At 37.3% G+C, this 15,932-nt stretch overlaps 1 protein-coding gene across 2 annotated transcripts in view; it reads right to left on the reverse strand.

The window, feature by feature from the left end:
* Positions 1-15,932, reverse strand: part of LOC110958865 (nuclear receptor ROR-alpha A-like) — a 180,835-nt gene that overhangs the window by 17,019 nt on the left and 147,884 nt on the right. For both annotated transcript variants that reach the window (XM_051937230.1, XM_022205579.2), the window contains 4 exons: positions 10,816-10,901; positions 2,901-3,042; positions 956-1,215; positions 33-228 (listed from right to left, as the gene is read on the reverse strand). In XM_051937230.1, the coding sequence (XP_051793190.1) occupies positions 33-228; positions 956-1,215; positions 2,901-3,042; positions 10,816-10,901 (684 nt within the window). The remainder of the gene's footprint in view (positions 1-32; positions 229-955; positions 1,216-2,900; positions 3,043-10,815; positions 10,902-15,932) is intronic.

Genomic DNA, 15,932 nt, shown 5'->3' on the forward strand with positions numbered 1-15,932 from the left:
AGTGTGTTTTACTCAGTAGTTTGTCGACTCACCGAGTTCTGCCATGGACACTGTGGGTGAAGCGTCTCCGTTGCTGAAGGAACAGTACGGGAAGAATCCGTTACTGGACCCGTAGTCGCACAGCGGCTCCGGTTTGATGCCGTTAATGTCGAGCCCTGATTGGTCCGGAGACGGCTGGATGTCCAGGTAGAAACCTCCACCATCTCCTCCTCCTCCACCAGAGTCGGCCTGTTTGTGGAAGAAGAGGTTAGAACTAGTAGATTATTCAGTTTTTCTCTCAAGATCATCACTACCTCAATTCACCCGTTCATGTTGAATACTGATTGAGTTGATCATGTGCAAAATCTGGGCTCATCAGGAACATTAGTTCTTGAGTTAAACATTCTTTAAAGATGATGGGGACGATTTTTTTTGTTTTTTGTTTTGTTTTCTTCGCACCAATCTGTGGATCAACGTTTGAAGAGTCATAACTTGAGAAATAATGTAGTTAGAGGCCTGAAATTTTGCAGGTCACCATTTCAGGTTCTACCTCATGAAGCTCATCCAGAGAATGCGAAGAGTGTGCAAAGCAGTAATCAAAGCAAAGGGTGGCTATTTTGAAGAATCTGAAGTATAAAACATGTTCAGACTTATTTCACCCTTTGTTGTTCCCTACATAATTCCATGTGTTCATCCATTGTTTTGATGCCTTTAGTGAGAATCTACAATGTAAAGTCATGAAAATAAAGAAAACACATTAATTGAGGAGGTGTGTCCACACTTTTGACTGTATGTCATTTCTCAAATTTAGACACTTCAAACATTGATCCACGGATTGGCGTGAAGAAAACGACGTGACTGTAGGAACTTTTCACTCAAATTGTTACACCTTTTACTTAATAACATGCACAAATACAACAATAAGACAAACGTGAGATGGTCAGGTGTAAACTGTCCAGAAGGTTACATCACAGACCTTGGACGACAGAGAGCCTCCCTCAGGTGAGTCCTGCTCCAGGTAGCGTCCAGCCTCATCAGGCAGCTCTGTGAGGCCGCTGGAGGACAGCGTGTAGTGGGGGGACAGAGACTCGGCCTCCCCAGGACTCGGGCTGCCGATGCTGGGTCGGCTCAGGAGGACGGATCCCTGCTGCTGCTGCTGCTGCTGGAGACGATGCTTCTGGACCTCAGCGTACAAACTGTCCCGCTGCTTCTTAGACATGCGACCAAACTTTACAGCTGCAAGACAAAAAGAGAAGTCAGCTCACAGGTACCCTGAAACAGCACTGAAGTACTGTGTTTTACTTCAAATACTGTATTCACATTCGTTGGATTTTAAACTAACTTGTGACAGAAAATTTATCGGCACTTATTAGTCGATAAAGTTTTATCTTAATCTAACAATAATACATTGGAATTTAATTGTTGATCATATTTGGTAAAAATTAGAATGTTTGGAAGCCAAAAATGTAGCAGGAAATTAAATACTCAGACACAGGTACTGAAAAATTGTACTGACGTACTTTAATCCAATAACAATACACTGGAAAATGGAACCATATCCTTAAAAACTGTATTCAAGTATTGTACTTAAAATTAGTAGTACTAGTTGGACTGATCATTAACATTTTATAGATAAGCTCTACCTGAGCTGACTACATACATAGGACATATATCAATCAAATATCTAGCAAATGTTAATGACCAGTCCAACTAGTACTACTAATTTTAAGTACAATACTTGAATACAGTTTTTAAGGATATGGTTCCATTTCCAGTGTATTGTTATTGGATTAAAGTACTTTGGATTGGTTGGATTACTCTAAAAATTATATAGTAAACTAATATTTAATGTTTTGCATATAGTTGTTGAATACTTAACTAAAATGTGTCAGAAAAGTTGTTTATTGGATACTTTACTCACATTTGTTGGGTAGTAAACTAATATTTTACCAAATTTTATACAGATATTTGTTGGATGTTTTATTAAAATGCGTCAGAAAAGTGAGCAGCACTTATTAGTTTATAAAGTTTTTGCCTTTATGAACATTTTATTGATATTAGCTGGATATTTTATTTGCAGGATATTTCATTGATAATTGTTGGATATTTTATTGATATTACTTGAATTGTTTTATTGATATTAGTTGGATTTTTTAAAATTGAAATTAGCTGGATATTTTACTGTTATTTGTTGGATATTTTTCTAAAATGCGACAAACATTACCAGCATTTACTCATTAGTACAGTCTCGTCATAATCTAATAATATATTTGAATTTACAGTTGATTATATTTGGCGTGATTAATTTAGTAGCTAATGTTGTAAAAAGTACAATAGTGAATTAGCAGAAAATGGACCTGTACCCCAAAATTGTATCAAAGAATTGTGCTTTAATTTAGTAGTAATAGTTGGATCATTCAGCTAAATTTGTTGGACATTTAACAGATATTTGTCTGATATTTTATTATTAATTAATGTACTACGTGTGAAGAAGAGGAGAAATCAGCTCAGATGGAGAGAAAACCGGGAAATAAATTACATTTAAACTCTCTCTGAAGCATCTTTATCTTCAGCAGTGAAGTAGAACATGTAGGTGCAGGTAGTTTGGACTAAACTAAACTTTTAGATGTGATTGGACGGCTTTAAAAAGCAGATGTTGCCGTTTCCGTTCTCCTCATCTGTGTTGTGTTAATATTAAACCAGAAGAAGGAGAACAAATAGCAGATTAGATCTTTCTAACTCACTGACATAAATGAATAAAGTGCAGACTTCTGGTACCAAACTGCTGACAACATGTTGCAGTTTGTGTTTCCAGACAAACATCCTGCAAACTGCTGACCGCCAGATGTTTCTGCAGGTGACAGTGTGTGCTTCGGTGTGTATTTCCGTGTGCTGTGTGTGTTGGAGGTTGTGAGTCTCACCGTCTCGGGACATTCCCACAGCCAGACATTTCTGCAGACGGCAGTGCTGGCAGCGGTTCCGGCTCGTTCGGTCGATCAGACAGTTTTTCTGGCGAGGACACGAGTAGGTGGCGTTACTCTGCTGACTCCGTCTGAAGAAGCCCTGAACGGGGACAGAAAATATATTACAGCGTCAGTGATTTTATTTGTATAGCACATATTAATAACAACCAAGGTTGACCAAAGTGCTTTACAGATTAAAAAAAAGAAAACAAGTCACAATCTGTAAGGAAATGTACAGAGCAGGATGAACAATGCCGTGTATCAGGTGTCAGTGCTCAGCTACAACTGAAAGCCAAGGAGAGCATGTGTGTCTTCAGTAGGCACTTGAAGGTGTCAAGAGACCAAGCAGCTCTAATCTGGACAGTTAAGTAGTTCCACAGACTGGGTGCAGCTACAGAAAAGGCTCGGTCACCTCCGTTTCTGAGCCTGGATCTGGGAACTTTAAGGACCATCTGACTGGCCAACCTCAGCGATAAACCTGGAGTCTGGACAGTTAAAAGCTCAGAAAAATAAGAAGGTGCAAACCCATTTAACACCTTAAAAACAAGCACTTTCAAAAATCTTCAACACAATTCTAAAATAGACAGGAAGCCAGTGGAGTGAGGCTAAAGCTGGAGTGATGTGCTCCCGTTTCTTTGTCCCTGTTAGAAGCCGGGCAGCAGCAGCAGCATCAAGCTTTCAGGGGTTTCCAGTTTAAACTTTAATGCCTCGATCTCACCTAGTTTGTCTGAATGTCTGTAAATCTGTATAATATAAAAACTCTGTACCTTAGAGTTCAACACAAGGAAACAGGCTTCATTACACATGGATGAAAACTGGACTTTCTGTCGCTCAGTTTTATGGATTAACAGGATCAACAAAACATGGAAATTAATACACTATCATTGAAAATGATAGTGTATTAATTTCCATGTGTATTAATGGGTCTGTTTTTCCACAAAAACTCACACTTTTATTCATGTGCTAACAAAACTGCACAAGGGTTTTCTAACCATCAATGAGCCTTTCAACACCATTAGCTAACACAATGTAGCATTAGAACACAGGAGTGATGGTTGCTGGAAATGTTCCTCTGTACCCCTATGGAGATATTCCATTAAAAATCAGCTGTTTCCAGCTAGAATAGTCATTTACCACATTAACAATGTCTAGACTAGATTTCTGATTCATTTAATGTTATCTTCATTGGAAAAAAAGTGTAACCTGGCAATAGCCAGATTAATAATTGTGTAGTACTTGATAGTACTCCACAATATCAATCAGGGACCGCTCCATGTAAATCCGTTCGGAGGAAAGAGGCACGGATTGGACAATGCAACAGTATGTCCCGCCTCTGACAGGTTTGTTTTTAGCCAATCGAGGGATCTTCACAACGAGCGGAGCCAATTGGTAGATTAAACTCTTACCAAAACCCGTAGGTAAAAAAAGCACAAACATCTTTACCATCCAGAAATGCGCAAAGCGCCTCTCGTTGTTCTTCCTTCAAAGAAGCGATAGGAGATTCAGCTAAAACTGACTTAATAGCAGCATCTACACGATCGTTGTCCTCGGTTGCCATGTTTGTTTTGATCTACTGGCGCTTGGTGTCGTCTTCACACCCGGATATCCCGCCCCACACACGAACACTGCTGCGTGATTGGCCCGTGCCAACTTGGCTCTGTACGAACAGTGAATGCGGGAGCGGAGCAAGATGGTTTCTTGAGAGATTTGTGAACTCACAAATATCGCGAGAAATCAACTTGCTGGCAAGGTTAAAAAAAGTGATCTTCTTTGAAAAATAAAATAAGGACATTTCTAAGTGACCCCAAACTTTTGAACAGCACTGTACGAGAGGATGTTATTCTGCCACATGTGGAGCCAGTTTATGGAAATATTTTGCAACAGAACATATGAACCACTACAGTATGTGTGTTCTGTGTATGTTAAGATTCAGAATCAGAAAAGCCTTTATTGCCAAGTGAGTTCACACATACAAGGGATCTGACATGGTGCACAGAGTTGCAGTACTCAGCAAAAGCAACAACAGACAGCAAAAGAATAAATATACAAATATAAATCTAAGAATTTCTAAATATAAATGCTATAGGTATAACAAGTACTGCACAGAAGTAAGTGTAAACAAAGTGCTGTAAAAAAAAAATACAAATTTGCTTAACCAGGGTAATAAATTCCAATGCAAATTAAATTACAATATTGCACATTGTTATTAAGGTATTGCACAGGACATAGAATTATTGTCCATGTATTGGATATTGCAGTGGTAGTTAAACAGGAGTCCTTAATGATTTCCCGATTTATTGTTCATGAGGGATATGGCTTCTGGTGCAGCTTCTTCCATGGTTACACGGCTAGCATATGTTAACTACATTAGTTTCTCTCCCAATTACACATTTACACAATTTATCTGTCAATATAGTCAAACAACTGAATAGCCTGTTAGCTCATTTATTTCTCCAACTTCATACCACACAGTCCTTAATCACATTCTCCTTAATCTGCTGCAAATATTTTTAACGTACTCAAGGAAAATTCTGAAATTTCTTTTTTAAAGTGGTGCAAAATCTATAGTGTGTACTCATCTCTTTTTTCTCATTGTTAGTAACACCTGTGGACACTCAGAGAAACGCTGCACATGCTGACTGCAAGTTTTTACGATTTTTCTAAGATCAAAGAAATTGTAACTTCTGTTTTTTTTTTAACCTTATTTTTTGACTTCTAGACAAGGTTTTACTGTTTCCATAGGGGTGAAGGATTTTATATTGCAATGAAAAATGAATCCAGTAAAAAAAAAAAAAAAAAAAAAAAAAAAAAACGCCAGAAGCAGCCACTATGTCTAAATATTGAAGTTCCTCTGGTGGCCACTAGGTGTCAACTCCAAGAAAACTGTAAAACCAGCATGTTGCTGTGATGCTTCCACCAAAGTTCAGGTCCCAGTGGATGACTTAAACCTGAGATATTAAGGCTTGTTTTTCAGAGGTGCGTCTTCTTTCCTCCACGGCTCCCATCAGCTTATTTTCTCTCTCCGGTGATTGTGAGAAGATAAATCTCCATCAGCTGCTCGGCGGCTGTGAAATGAGCCTCCAGCTGTCTCATCAGCAGCTGCTGCAGCTGAACATACCAGCTTGTTTGGGGAAGCGTTTGAACTGGAGGGACAAAGATTTCTGAGCCAAACGGTCCAGACTGATGGTCCAGACCGGCGTCAAATGTTTCCTCTGATTCGGTTAATGAGGCTCAGTCTGTGGAGGAAACTAGAAGAAGCTGCACAGCTGTCTGAGCAACGCGGAGGAAAACAGGAAAACATGCGGTAATGTCTGTTTGATTATTATTTACAGTTCATGGCTGATAGGAATCAATATCTGTCCCTATACTAATAATATTTATATTGCAGCCACTTAACAGATTTATTTACAGTTTCATGTCTCCGATTAGTGAATTAAAGGCAGCTGAACCACCACACTTGATTCATTTTATTTTACTTTTGGTTTAACGGCTGCTTTATGTAATTACGTTAGATGCAATAACAAACTGAATAACCAAAATATAAAGGATGTCAGTCACTTAGAGACAATAACAAGTGGAAAATAAAGCTTTTGTGTCTGCAAAGGCAGCTTTAGCAGTTAGCTTTCAGTTTGAGCCCAGCAAAGCCAACATGCAAACAAATTTTAACACATACCAGAAAAATGTGTCATTTTAAGAGAAAAACACTTGAAAATTCACAAAAACTAGAAAACGTATAACTCTCGTTGTTTAATTAACAATTTTTCTGTTATTTAGCTGTGCAGTTAGTTTTCCAGATACGATTTTCATGGCGTAGTTTACCGTTTTTACAACTTCAGCTGCGTGAGCTGCGCGATTCCTCATTTAGTTATACAGCTCCAAAAAACACTGTAAAAATACAGTCAACACGGCAGCATGGGTGCCAAAAAAACAAAAACAAATGATGAAATAATGTGACATTCGAACTGGAAACACAAACCTGCTTACATCTATAAATTAATGATATTTGTTAGCAGATTTAATTCCAGTAAAATGGTGTAATATTACAGTAACACACTGTTAAAGACTGTATTACTATTTGTAAAAATAATGATTTTTGCTGTGGAAATTATGTACAATTTGGGTTAACATGTGAATTATTAATTTATTCTGTGATATTATCTTTAATTTTTCAAAACAGGGAAAACTTGTAAAATAACAGTTAAAAATGATCTCACATTTTTTAATGCTTAATCTGTTCTTTTTCTTTTAAAAATAGCAGCAAACATGTAAAATAATAATATTTATCTGATCTAAATACAGTAAAAAAAAAAATTGTAATTTTACAGGACCAGAACATCGTCAGTGGGTGCATCTTATTTAAAAAGGAAAAAATGTAAAACAGTTGTGAATAAAAACATATTACATAACATTTATTGTCCAGGTCTGTGGTACTCTAATGCCCATAATGAGCTCATGTAACTGTTGTACTGATGCAAATATTTACAGTAAGATGCTTAAAGTTTGTAGTTAAACAGACGACGTCACCACGGTGGTTTAAAACAAGACTGTTGCTCAGGAAACACCACATTCCTGCTACAAACTGGTGGAAATGCTGCATTTTAGGGAGTTTTTTGAGGCTTAGTTTTAGCAAATTTAAAAAACTCTTCGAGGAATTCACTCATTTTTCCACTTCTGTTTCGCAGTATTTCTCTATATCGTAAAAACAGACGTTAGAAAGACACACGCAGTGAACATTTGTACGGTTATCTTTAAAATCTTACCACTAAACTGACTTGAAATGCGAAACTCCAAAGTGGTGAACCAACAGAGATGAGTCAGTCCTATAGATTAAAAAAGTTCCCCACCGACAACCTCAAAATCTGACTTACAGGAGTCTAAATGTCAGTCTAAATTTGGCCCTTTTATGTTCAAGGTAGCCACATGACACATTGTCAATAAGTTACACCAAAAAAAAGATTTGCTTTTTGCCTACATTTGATATAAGCTTCATCTTCAAGCAATGATTCCTTCTGAGTCAAAAAGATTTTCCAATATGTACGCTACCATTCAAAAGTTTGTAGTCACTTAGAAATGTCCTTATTTCTAAAAGAAAAGCAGTTTTTCAATGAAGATAACATTAAATTAATCAGAAATCCAGTCTAGACATTGTTCATGTGATAAATGACTATTCTAGCTGGAAACGGCTGATTTTTAATGGAATCTCTCCAGAGGGGTACAGAGGAACATTTCCAGCAACCATCACTCCTGTGTTCTAATGCTACACTGTGTTAGCTAATGGTGTTGAAAGGCTAATTGATGATTAGAAAACCCTTGTGCAGTTATGTTAGCACATGAATAAAAGTGTGAGTTTTTGTGGAAAAACATGAAATTGACTGGGTGACCCCAAACTTTTTGAGTAGTGTATGTATCTGAATTTAAATTCCACTAGTTTTGGTCAACCAACCATCCCACAGGACCCCTGGAATATAAAGTTTTCTCTGGTGAATTATCAAAAAACAGAAAACACATGCAGGGTACCAATGATTGTTTCTATGATGAAAGTTCATCATTAAACTGGGGCACTTTTGCCTTTGAAAAAATGATACATCCCATAATACTGATGTTTGAAGTTGGTTCTAGAAAAAGAAAAATTGTCCTTAAGAAAAAAGTTAAGGTTTTGGCTTGAGATTGTGACACCTGCAGCCGATGTAAAATCAGTTGGTTGCAGTTTTTAACAGAGATAAAATGAGTATTTCAACTCTGAAAATCTAAAGCATCTATCTTGTGTATTTCTGAAGTCATAAAGGATCAAAAATACTGAAAAAAGTAATGCATATTTGAAAAAGAGAAAAATTCAACCTCCTCTTAGGAACTTCAAGGGCCTATAACTAAAAATATTCATAGTATGAAAGTAGAATTTTACCTGTTTTAGTAAATACAGTGCCTATCATAAGTATTCACCCCCTTTGATGTTTTACCCTTTTATTGCTTTCATAAATCAATCATGGTCAATAAAATTTAGCTTTTTTAACCAAAAAATTATTGGAAAAAAACTCTTTAATGTCAAAGTGAAAACAGATTTCTATAAAGTAATGTTAATGAAAGAAAATTATATAAATGAAAATAATTGTTTGCATAATTATTCACCCCCTTCAAGTCAGTATTTAGTAGATGCACCTTTGGCTGCAATCACAGCAGTGAGTCTGTGTGGATAGGTCTCAATCAGTCTTGCACATCTGCCCACTGCAATTTTGCTCCATTCTTCTTTGCAAAACTGCTCAAGCTCTCAGGTTGCGCGGGTATCGGGCATGAACCGCCCTTTTCAAGTCCAGCCACAAATTCTCTGTAGGACTGAGGTCTGGGCTTTGACTTGGCCACTCCAGAACATTTACCTGGTTCTTTTTAAACCATTCCTGTGTAGCTTTTGCAGTATGTTTTGGATCATTGTCTTGCTGGAAAATAAATCTTCTCCCAAGACGTAGTTCTCTTGCAGACTGAAAAAGATTGTCCCCCAGGATTTCAGTGTATTTTGCAGCATTCATTCTGCCCTCTATCTTTACAAGCCTTCCAGGTCCAGTTGCTGAGAAACATCCCCACAACATGATGCTGCCACCACCATGCTTCACAGTGGGGATGGTGTGTTTTTGGTGATGTGCAGTGTTTGGTTTCCGCCAAACATGACGTCTTGTCTGATGGCCAAAAAGCTCAATTTTGGTCTCATCAGACCAAAGAATCTTCTTCCACGTGACCATTGAGTCTTCCACGTGCTTTTTGGCAAACTCTAGTCCAGATCTAATATGACTTTTCTTCAACAACGGCTTTCTCATTGCCACTCTCCCATAAAGCTTTGACCGGTGAAGAACCCGGGCAGCAGTTGCTACATGCACAGTCTCTCCCATCTCAGCAGCTGAAGCTTGTAACTCCTTCAGAGTAGTTGTAGGGGTCTTGGTGGCTTCTCTCACTAGTCTCCTACTTGCACGGTCACTCAGTTAACGAGGGCGGCCTGATCTAGGCAGATTCACACAAGTGCCATATTCTTTCCATTTCTTGATAATTGATTTCACTGAACTCCGGGGGATGTTCAGTGCCTTGGAAATTTTTTTGTAACCATCTCCTGAATTGTACTTCTCAATAACCCTTTCCCTGAGTTGCTTAGAGTGTTCTTCTGTCTTCATGGTGTAATGGTAGCCAGGAATACTGATCAATCACTCTCTGGACCCTTCAGACACAGGTGTTTTACAACTCAGTCACTTGAAACACACCCACACCACTCAGGTGATCTTCATTTCACTAATTGTGAGACTATTGGCAACAATTTGATGGACCTCTATTGAATTAGACCATTAAATTAAAAAGGGGGTGAATAATTATGCAAACACTTATTTTCATTTATATAATTTTCTTTCATTAATATTACTTCATAGAAATCTGTGTTCACTTTGACATTAAAGAGTTTTTTCCAATATTTTTTTCTGTTAAGAGAGCCAAATTTTATTGACCATGATTGATTTATGAAAGCAATAAAAGGGTAAAACATCAAAGGGGGTGAATACTTATGATAGGCACTGTACATTAAAGTTATTGTACATAAAAAACTGCTGATTCTGGAGGAGTCAGGTGACATACAGCTGTGCTCATTAGTTTATATATCCTGGCAAAATTTGTGAAATATTGTCCTTTTTTTGTTTTAGAAAATGTGTTTGATCACAGAAAAACTTTTCTTTCATTTCGGGTAAGACAAATTTTTTTTATTATCACGCAGTTCTATCTGCTCTGATCATTCATGTTTTCATTACAAAATGGTTCACATTTTACCAATTCTGCCAAACTTACGAGCATGACTGTACGAGGAGGCAGGAAGCTGAACAGGTGATGAGGAGGGGGCGGGGCTTACCTTGCAGCCCTCGCAGGTGATCACTCCGTAGTGGATCCCTGATGATTTATCTCCACAGATCTTACAGGGGATGATTTCAATTTGAGCTGCAGGCAGAAAATAAAACCAGTTAGACGCAATTGGGATATCCAAACATCGTGATGCAGCAGCTGCGGAAACATTCAGGACTGAAGTGCAGCACCTGAGCTACAGGTTTGGAGCAGAACTGCATTTTAGAATCTGAACAATTCTGCAACTAAAGTTGGAATTGAGGAACTGCTGAAGGTGATGAGTTGGCGTTTGCACATCATTTACAAGCAGAACCAGAGCATTAAAACGAGCAATAATAAGCTTGAAATGGCAAAAAACAAAACAAAAACAGAACATGTAATTAGCTTCTCAAGAAAAGTTTGGACAGATGAGAAACTTCACTAGCTTCAAACTTTCTGTTGTAAACACAAAAGTAGTTTTCCAGGACTAAATTTGCAGCTTGATGCCAGAAAATCTCACAAACTCTCAAAGGAAACATCGACTTTCAGCTTCAGAAAAAGAAAGAAAAGCTATGACTTCCAAAAGTTGATAGAAGCTTTAAAAGTCTTTAGTTTGTCCAGAATCAGAACCGCTTCAGCTGAAAATCGACATAAAAACATGCCTCATCTCCGTTCACATGAGCAGTTCTGTCCAAAAATCACAAGAATATGTTGAATAATTTGGGTTTACAGGTGTCACATATGAAGTTATAGATCATCTGTGTGCATCATAATACAGTAGAAACATAATATGTAACAGCCCGTACTGAGAAATAATCATGAATTTAGTATAAAAAACACATTTTCTGATGTGTACAAATGAGTGCAAAAATTCCGAAATTCCAAAAATCTATTTTTGTCTGCTTGTTTTTGTTAGTACTACGCTCTGAAAAGCTTAAAAGCATCAGGATTTTTAATATATGGCTTAATCTGCCTTATGTAAGTGCCTGGCAGCGGGCGAGGATGTATGTAGGAGGAAATAAAACAACCCAACGCATTAGAGGGTTTAGCCTTTAGCCACGGTTCTCTGATGTTTTGTTATTAGCCATCTGAATTCCGAGCAGTTTCTGGGTTTCTGTCACATTTTTGCTCTCTGTGGGTTCATTTTCACTTTGATATAAAGTCCTGGGAACAGAAAAACCATGACGAGAAGTAGACAGAACTCAGAAATGTCTTTTTCTGGACAGTATGACACACAATTTAATACTGCAATGATAAAAAAATTATACAACTTGAATTTAGTACAAAAATTGAAAAATCTTGGAAACAGCATGTACAACATACTTCAAAATCTTTGAATACACATTTAACTACTTACATTATTGTGTTTGTTGCACTACTTTGCCCCTCAGCTCTGCAAAGCTGTTTCACCATGCTGAATGTATCTTCCAACAACTCGCCTCTCTGTATACAATGTTTGAGCCATGCTGTATTTATTTTATTGATATTTTATGTTTTATTTTGTTCTCAAGCTCTCAAATTTATTTGAAAACATCTTTCCTCTCCGCTTTGTGTAAACACTGCCTGCACTTCAGCCGAATATTCACAGAATTTTGGTCAACTAATAAGTTTATTGGGTTTAAAATGTAGATTTTCTTTCTTCCTGGATATAAAGAAACTCCAGCAGCTGCTTCCATTTTCTGCATAATTAGTACAAAATGACATGTTTTAGTTGTAGAAAACCTCAGTGGAACCTATAAAATAATGAAAATAAACTGCATTAAGTCGCATCTGGAGAGAAAAACTGCAAACCTGTACCTAATAAGTGAAGCAGGTTGTGCTCTTAAAGAAATACGACAGTTTCTATGTTCGAAGCTTAGATTTGGTATCGATATATTGTAATTTGCTTTCAAGTCTCCTCTTCACTTTGTGTAAACACTGCCTGCAGTTCAGTCAAATAGTCACTGAATTTTGGTTACTTAATTATTCATCATGTTCAACATTCTCAGTTGTGTTGAGAGAGGATGAAATCTTTGATTTAGTTTTGGAGATTTATTTTTTAAATGAGACAGAAAATAAATTATTTTGATTAAATTTAAGCTTAGATTTTCATTTTAAAACTGTATATTAAATGATATGTTCAAGGACTGTGAGAAAAATCCAATGATTCTTGTTCCTTTTACGGTTTTCATCTCTGATTAAGAGGACTAAACCTGTAAAATCTGAAGGGCCCACAGACAGTTTAGTCTAAAAACGGGTCAAGTTCAGCAGGAGTTTAACAGCAGCATCTCATGTTTCAGACGGCAGCTCAGACTGAACCTGAAAACACACTGACTGAGTGTATTTATACTCGCAGCAGTTTGCAGCAGAGTGACAGCTCGGCTCGGAGACGCTAAATTTAGCTGAGGGAAGTTATGTAAGTGTGCAGCCACATTAACACAACAAACACACAACACCCTCTTACCACACGCAAGCTTTAACCCACACGCTGCAAAACAAGGTGCAGAGAAGCTGTTTGTCAGCACCAAGACACTTCTTCTCCCTTTTGTCTGGGGCTAAAATCTGCTGCTGGATGGGACTGAATTTGTACATTTAGACAGGAAACGCGTCCTCAGGTCGGATATGAATGTTTAAATCAACCATGCTGCAGTTAAAAACTGCTACTGCTCATTTTATGTGGAATTAAACTCATAAAAACACGTGTTTACCTATTATCAAGTGAAAATTAAGTGTTTAGAAAAATTAACTGTTTAAAAGATGAAGTCTCAGACAAGCACAACTGATTCATGTCAACATCTATTAATGTTCCAGTTGTTCTACTGTATGACTAGTTTGTCTGTAACATGTTAGAAATGAGTGAAAAAGGCTTCAAAATTACTTGTTTTTGGTAGATAAACACCAAAACATTATGTTTACTATCATGTGCGACAAAGAAAAGAATCAAATTCTAACTTTGCTAAACAAAAATCATTACGTAAATAGTTGTAGATTAATATCCTGTCAGTTCCTGGACTTGTTTTTGCGGCTCTGTAATCCAAACACTGCTTGTTGTGTGACATAACTCCACTCTCTCTCTCTCCCTTTCTGTCCAACTGAGCCTCAGTGTCTGTCGCTCGCCCCCACAGCAGCACTGACCACCTGACCCAGTGAATGAAGATCTGCATGATCCAGTGTCGAACCCGGTGAACCACAGCAGGAGTCAGATTAACTCCAGAGCCTCTCCTCGCTAAATCTCTCTGGCAGCCCTCTTCAGCTTCAGCCAGTCTCGTCTCAGAGGAACTTATTCTTCTTATTTTTCACGGCTGTAAAGCGAGCAGGGCCGCTTTGGTATTGTAGCGTCCATTTTAGCACAGGAAACAAACTAAATGCTCAGAGAAAATGCACAGAAATTACACAATAATAGCTAAAATTAAGGCTTTTACCATCATTAGTTGTTCATTTTTGAGATAAAATACATTTAAATAAACAGAGCACTGCTACACTTCTGTTAAAGTACATATTACTGCGTTAAAATGATGCTTCAGAACATTTCATAGAAGCTAAATATGAATAAAATTGTACTCAAAGAGCCTCCCTTGTTGAACATTTGCTTAAATATAGACACTGCCATTTACAGATGCTCCGTAAATGCCTCACATACAGACTACAGTAGATGCTAGCTAGACAGCTGTGCACTGAGAAGCCTCTAGTCTCCATCTGTTACTACAGTAACAGCTAGGTGACCCAAAGTTAGTTTGAAAAGAGTAAAACGAAGTGCTATTATCTACACTTGCTGTTTTCTATGAGTGGAACGCTTTAAATGTCAATATTACAGTTGATCTGGCAATAGCAATTAATATTTAATCAATGTACAATGTTTAAATGTAAATAAATGAGTTAAAGTAATGAACGGATTTAAATCAGTGTAAAATGTGTTGATTTATTGGACTCCTGCTCTGTAAAATGTATTCTTCAAAACAAGCACTTCACTTCTACTTATTACCAATGTATTTGGGAACACTTGGTCATTTTACAAACTTTGCTGTTTGTAGGGTGAACTTAATAGTAGAGCTTCAACTACGAATATTCAGTTAAGAAATTGGTTGATTGACAGAATAATAATAGACTACTGTACTCATCAAATTATTGTCATTTTTCATGATAAAATCCCAAATATTTTCTGCTTTGTGGCTCCAACGTGAGATTTTGTTACTGACATTGCTGTAGATTTAATAAATAACCAAAAAAGCACTAGGAGAGCGCAGTACTCCGCCAAGGCTGCTCAGTTGTATCATTTCCAACGAATGAAATCTTGAAAAAAATTTGTGGCAGAAATCACCACAGCACCATAGAATGTGTACGTTACGTATGGATTCCGAATCGGGTGATGTAATATGTATAACATGTATTAAATATGTAGCGGGCAGCAGGAATTGATGGGACTCAGAAACACCCCCACAATTTAATCAGTTGTTCCTTGTGTCATTCCTGATGGATAAGTCCCGATAAGTCCACAGCGGTGGATTTGGAGTAGGATCACAATCATGTGATCATCAGCAGGCAGCTGATACAGTGTTCACTTGTTGTCATGGTTACAGTGACACCTGTTGAAATTCTAGTATCATGACAAGCCTAGTGGCTAAATGTGGCTAAGCAAAATTCTAGCACTTTAGCCACAGCGCCTAGAGACAAATTTTCCCTAGTGCAAGAATAGCAATGATATTATTAAAAACAAGACATTCAGGGACATCACTTCAGGCTTTTTCACCATGTTTACACGTCTTATTTACCTTTTTATTTTCAATTAATTGAGAAAGTAACTAGCAGATTAAGTGATAATAAAAAAACAATCCCCTGTCATGCTTCACTGTGTTTATGTTCATTATATCTCATACAATTCATGATACAAAGTGAGTCCATTGAAAAACTACACACATTACTATGATTGGATATTTCCTTGTGTCTGTGCCCCTTTAAAACTTCATTTGTAGTAAAAGTAGCATTTAGTGTCTGCATGATTTGACCATTTATTTGACTATTTACTGTAGAAATAAAGCTGAAATAGTTTGGGTTGATGCGGACATATAATAGCTTCCTTCATATTTCTATTGCAGAAGCTACATAACTTAAATGCACAAGATCTTCTGCTTCATGCTAGCAAGGTTAAAAGAATTCATAGTGAGGCAATGA

This window comes from Acanthochromis polyacanthus, chromosome 2 (assembly GCF_021347895.1).
Source record: "Acanthochromis polyacanthus isolate Apoly-LR-REF ecotype Palm Island chromosome 2, KAUST_Apoly_ChrSc, whole genome shotgun sequence".
NCBI lineage: Eukaryota > Metazoa > Chordata > Actinopteri > Pomacentridae > Acanthochromis > Acanthochromis polyacanthus.